The sequence below is a fragment of the Myotis brandtii genome, unplaced genomic scaffold (genome assembly GCF_000412655.1).
Source record: "Myotis brandtii unplaced genomic scaffold, ASM41265v1 scaffold209, whole genome shotgun sequence".
In the NCBI taxonomy this organism is placed as follows: Eukaryota; Metazoa; Chordata; class Mammalia; order Chiroptera; family Vespertilionidae; genus Myotis; species Myotis brandtii.
In genome coordinates this window covers 1,765,046-1,771,142 of record NW_005357806.1, presented here as the reverse complement: position 1 = coordinate 1,771,142, position 6,097 = coordinate 1,765,046, and the positions used below count along the sequence as shown (strand labels likewise).

Here is a 6,097-nt window from a genome sequence, read left to right as displayed (position 1 = left end):
TATGTATTCTTTATATAAATAAGTATAGATTTTTATATAGAATATTAATATAAGTATATTCATATTATTTGTGTGCTTCATAGATATATTTTACATAAAACTCTTTGCAGATGTATTATATTCTATTAGACTTATTATAATTTTTCATTTATAGATAATGCTATAATAAAGATTTCTACATAAAGCTTTTTCTATTTTTAAAGTGATATCTTTAGTTTGAATTCCTAGAAGTGGAATTACTGAGTCAAACAAAGAATGTGAAAATTTTTAAATTTCTTGCTATTTCTATCAAATTCCTTTCTGAAAAGATTTCCAGTGTATTGAGCAAACAGCATCATCTTTTTAAAAATCCTTTCAAAACTCCAATATTAGAGAGGTTACATCTTTCCATATGCTGTATTTCCTCTTTAAAATGTTCTTTACCCAAAACTTACTGGGATCTTGAGATTAAAAAACAGTCTTTGTAAACAAGTGTTCTTTTTCTTTCATTTTGTAGCCAAAGAAACTCTACCTGATTTGGTTGCCATAATTCCTGACACAGTTCCAAGTACTGAGCTTCTCATTGAAACTACAGCCTCTGCCTGTTACACATTGAACAACTTAACCCAGAACAGTTACCAGAATGCCCGGGACCTTCTAAACACTGGGGGCCTGCAGAAAATTATGACTATCAGCGCAGGCGATACGTAAGTCCTTCAGCATCTGCCCATCGGCTGTCTCCCCTTTCCCACCACCACTCCCGTGTGTAAATCTAGTTGTAAACATTGTCACTGTGGACCATGGGCAACATTCAGAGGTGGTCAAACTCCAGAGCTTCCAGCATTTTATTGACCTGATGAATTAATTTGTTTCCCAGAACGTCAGCTGTGATTTAAGAACAGCAGAATGTAGGCAGAGTGGGAGGACTATGGACAGGGACTACCCTTCCTGAAATCTGTGGAGCCCATGTTGGCCCAGGTGGCTAAGAAGAAGTAGTGATAACACAAGTGGGAGGCAGCATAATACATTCTTCCTCTCCCAGTTTTCTCTGTCACATCTCTTCCACTTCTTGTTCCCTTTTGAGAAGAGAAGTCTAATGCATATACATCATCCCACATCCCCATTTCTATCTTTGAATTTTCCCCATTTAAAAATGGAGGAAGAGCCCTGGCCAGTGGCTCGGTTGGAACATACACCAAAAGGTTGCGAGTTCGATTCTCAGCCAAGGCACATACCTGGATTGTGGATTCAATCCCCTGTTGGGGCAAGTATGGGAGGCCGCCAGTCGATGTTTCTCTCTCACATCGATGTTTCTCTTTCCCTTTCTCTCTCTCTCTAAAAAATTAATAAAAACATATCCTCGGATAAGGATTTAAAATAACTATATATATAAAAGCCTAAGTGACCATTACAACCGGACCACCGGTTGACCGGCTGGTCGCTATGACGATGCAATGACCACCAGGGGGCAGACGCTCAATGCAGGAGCTGCCCCCTGGTGGTCAGTGCGATCCCACAGCCAACTTCCTGCCTCTGGCCAACCTCCCACAGTCCCTCCCCCTGGCTGGCTGACTCCGATCGGCCCAATCAGGACTAGGCAAGACAGCCCCAATCAGCCCCGATTGCCAGCCAGGCCAAGGGACCTCACCTGTGCACAAATTCGTACACCGGGCCTCTAGTCCTATATAATAAAAGGCTAATATGCAAATCAACAGAACGGCAGAACAGCCGGTCGCTATGATGTGCACTGACCACCAAGGGGCAGACGCTCAAAGCAGGAGCTGCCCTCTGGTGGTCAGTGCACTCCCACAGGGCTCACAGCTGGCGAGCGCAGCAGTGATGGCAGGAGCCTCTCCCGCCTCTGTGGCAGCGCTAAGGATGTCTGACTGATGGCTTAGGCCCGCTCCCCATGGGCCTACAGTCAGACATCCCCCAAGGACTCCCGGACTGTGAGAGGGCATAGGCTGGGCTGAGGGGACCCCCCCACCCCCCACAAGTGCATGAATCTCGTGGACCGGGCCTCTAGTAATAAAATAAAAAGAAAGGAAGAGAATGAAAAACCTTGTATAATCAAATTATTACTATTACTTAATTTAGAGTGATAGGATCTAAAGGGGGCATGATTACTATCTTTTTCTCTTTATACAATTCTGAATTGTTTGACTTGTTAAAGACAACTTACTTTTGTAAATAACTAAAAAAGAGAGAAATGTTATAGCCCAGTTCTAACGAGTTGCAAAGCAAATGGACTTCCTCTGTAATGGACAAGCATGTGCTTGGCCACACAAGGGTGAGCAGCGGGGTCTGAGGCATCCTGGATGATCACCTGTGTCCTCTACCACAGCCCCACCCAGTATAAACCCTTTGTGCTTTGAGCCCCCCTCTGGCAAAGTTCATGGGAGGGAAGACCCCATTCAGAGCCAGAGTCACACGATTAAAAGGAGCACTGGTTAGAAGGTCAGTTCCCTAAGAGCAGGGAGTATTCACCTGTTCCCAGAGCCTGGCAAATAGCAGTTGGTCTGTCTTTGTGGGAAAAAAGCGAATTATTGCTGCAAAACAGAAATGACTATTTGCAGTAGTCATCCAAACTTCTAAGCAAATTTCCAAAAGACTGCATGATTTTACTTATTTGAGTACTCAGACGTAACAGGCACATTGGAGTACACACTATTGTTGCTGGTGAAAGTGGGCTCTTTTGTAGTGTCTCAAGAAAGAAATTTCAAAGGGCTCATGCATGGAGAAGTTTAAATGTAGTGGTAAGATTTTTATTGGGGTGAAGAGAAATAATACACCCTCGGGGATGTAGGGGGTGGGCAGGCTCTGGCAGCAACTTCCTTGAAACTTCTGACAATCCTCCATGTTTTTTCTCGGTTCTCCATAACGGGCAAGGTGTCCCTCAAACCATCCAACCCACTTCCTGATTTCTCCTGGGCTCTCATTGGGCCCTGCCCTTAACCAATCCCTTTCCTGGACCTACCAGGGTTTCATGCCCCCTATCCAATCTGATTCTTTTCCCAGATTTTTCCAGGCTAGGCTCTGCCTCTTTATATCACCTTTTGGCTTTTAGTTCACTTGCTTCAAGTAGAAGCTCCTCCCCTGTGCCATGTGGACTTTTAAGAATTCTGTTGCGTCATCTGGTTTCTACTGTGCATGTGCTGAGCAGAGGAGTTTTCCCTCCTCCTCCGTCCCATAATCTGGTATCATCAGGCAGCACCCCCCTGGAAGATTTTCCTGGCTGCTTGGAGGGTTAAGTCTCCTCCATGATACCCTGGAGTGTGTACATGAATTTAATGCTATAGCCTCCTAGTAAATCCAGCTTAATGGGATGCTGTAACTTCCTAGTGAAGCAGGCCCAATGTGTGATTCGCTTCCCAGTTTATTAAGCTTAATATTTGATTCAGCTCCCTAGTTTATTAAGTTCAATGTCTGAATCCCCTTTGGCCCCTCTCTTTATTAATAACTAGCTAACTACCTCTGCTTAACACCATCACTTTGGGGAACTTCTTGTAGCTTAGCAACATAGGGAGGAGCTAATCTGTTATTTCTTTGTTGCCCCAAGTGTCCATTTGTGCGCCAGTCCTCGCATGCCCTTTCTAAAAAAAGAAAAGAGAAAAAGTCAACAAGGAATTTCTACTGTCTGTGCCTGATGCTCCTTGCTTGCTAAAGTGTTGTACAGCTGACCTGTAATTTATGGCATCAATTTAAATGAAGACATTAACTGAGGCAAGCTCAGGTTCCCAGAATTTGAGCTCATTCAGGAGTAGCAGAGAAATGACAGTGCAGTAACCCATGCTGCAGCGAGCTTCCGGGGAGTCTCAGTCTTCTTTAATCAGACATTTACAGGGAGTCAGTCTCTCAGTTCATAAGTTCTCTTCTTCTGAGGGGGCATGCATGACATTCTCTATTTCATATCCTCTGGTTTCATTGTAGGTTGAAATCCTTTCACACGGGCTAGCCTGGGGACCAATTATCATTTATATCATTTTATCTTTGAATAAGTGAGTTCCCAAGTGTCAACAGCCAACTTATAAACAAATTTTATAAATATAACATCCTTGCGAAGGGGAGGAAAAAATACTTTTTTCTCTACCCTTTTAGTGTTATCGGGGGAATTGAGGTATTGGGGGTGGAGTCCTTATGATATCGCAAGAAAAAGAATTTTTTGAGACTCACACGGGAGGATGAGTGATTTTTATTTGCGTTGAATTACATCCCTTGGTTTCCAAAGTCCCATTTCCCTTAATCCAGTTCTTGAAGGAGTACAGCTGGGGCTTCAGTAGAGCTAAAAGCAAAGTCAGTGTCCACAGTTTCCATTCCACATTGCAGCCGGGTCCAGTTCAGCAGCAGGCTAGTTATATAGTCCATTGGTCCATTGTGTGTAGGGGTGGTCATGTGGGTGAATGCAGGAAGCAGGAGTGTGAGAGCCCCAAAACTGGGAGTCAATCAAGAGCACAGCGCGCTAAGAGCATAAGAGGAACCAAGAAAAAACGAGAGAGCTAACTCTTTTGTTTAGGGGATTATATGTTCCTGTGCTTGCAGTGGCCACGCCCATTCTGGCCAATGACCTTTTCCCAGGTGTGACTGACAAACAAGTACCTTCCCAATGTCACCCAAACTTTACTGGTCATGTCTCTCTCGCCCCCTGTTCAGTGCCTTCCTCCAGCAATCTGTAGGGAATAGACTGGCGGCTCCCTGGGGAGTGTAAAGCTTTAACTTCCTGGTGAAACTGCCTAAATGACATGTCTATAATATTTGGCCTTCCCTTTGCTCCTTTCCTGTTACTACTAACTAGGTTAATTACAACAGTATCACTGGGTTCTTGGCTGAGACACCCCTGCAATAAAAAAAGACAGATTAACAAAAGAAAAACAAAGGAAGTTTGATAACATATAGACCTTCTGTATCCTTGGGAGAGACCCAGGAAAACTGAGTAACTCCTAGAAATGGCCCAAGCCTCTAACAAAAGATGCTGGGGAAGAGGGGAGGCCAGTTTAGGGGGATTCCCAGGAAAAGCACAGTAAACAAGGGTTGTCAGGCAGATTTAACTCCTTGCCTTCTCCATTGATCAAACTTTCTAAAGATTTAGTCATCCCTCACTTTCTGGTACAGAAACTCCTTACAAATGGAGATTTTCCTTATAAATGTCTCTTTCAAGGGTAACTTCCACTCAGTTTTCAGAGCTTTCCCTTTGTCTGCTGTTTCTTAAACATAATCAGCTAAAATAATCCCGTGCCAGAGAGGCATATTTTGGGGTGGTGTATTCTGTTCCCCTTCACTTGCTGTTGAACTCGTTCCAATTTTAAATATTAGGGACCCATAGCTTTCATGGATTAATTAGTATCTCAGTTATAAACAAGCTAGTCTGAGAAATCCATGAGGTAACTAAAAAATTCTGTAGGGTGCTGATCTGCCTTACCCTCTCTGCCCGGTTGGTGTGGAAGAGAAAGGCTTTTAGCTGAAGAATGAGCCCAGCATGCGCTTCTCCATACAGCTTTGCATTCTCTATTCTTGGTTGCATGTTTACAAACTCCTATGATAGGAAAGATAAAAGATATGTTTCTTTGTTAAAAGAAAGTTCAGGTGGTAGACGAGAAAAAGATCAAAGAAAGCATTTTCTCCTCAGCCAGAAACAGGAAATTTAGGACAAATTTAAAAGCAGAACATCAAAAACTAAATACAATGTCAAATTCAGTGGTCTTGGATTTAAAACAGGAACACATTTGACATTTGCTCTGCACAAGAACAAAGACATCTTGAGCCTATTTTAACAAATGTTCCAACAAGAATTTATTTTATTAACTTGAAAAAATTATTCCTACCTATAGAGTCACTCAGTCTAAGAGAAGGATATATATTTTTCAGTCACACTTTCCTGATAAAAATACATGCACACACATTATAAGCATACATATATATTCTATAAATGACAGTATCTACACTAATAAAAGAGAAACATGGTAATTGGCGTACGACCGCTACCCTTTTCATTGGCTAATCAGTGAGTATATGCAAATTAACTGTCAGCCAAGATGGCGGCCGGCAGCCAGGCACTGAAGCGAGCAGGGAGGCTTGCTTGCTGCAGACTCCAACGTTCCCCGCCTCACTTGCCGGCCTCTCA

At 43.0% G+C, this 6,097-nt stretch overlaps 1 protein-coding gene across 1 annotated transcript in view; it reads left to right on the top strand.

The window, feature by feature from the left end:
- Positions 1-6,097, top strand: part of PKP2 (plakophilin 2) — a 73,210-nt gene that overhangs the window by 63,161 nt on the left and 3,952 nt on the right. Inside the window, exon 13 of the mRNA XM_014539241.1 lies at positions 497-686. Within this exon, the coding sequence (XP_014394727.1) occupies positions 497-686 (190 nt within the window). The remainder of the gene's footprint in view (positions 1-496; positions 687-6,097) is intronic.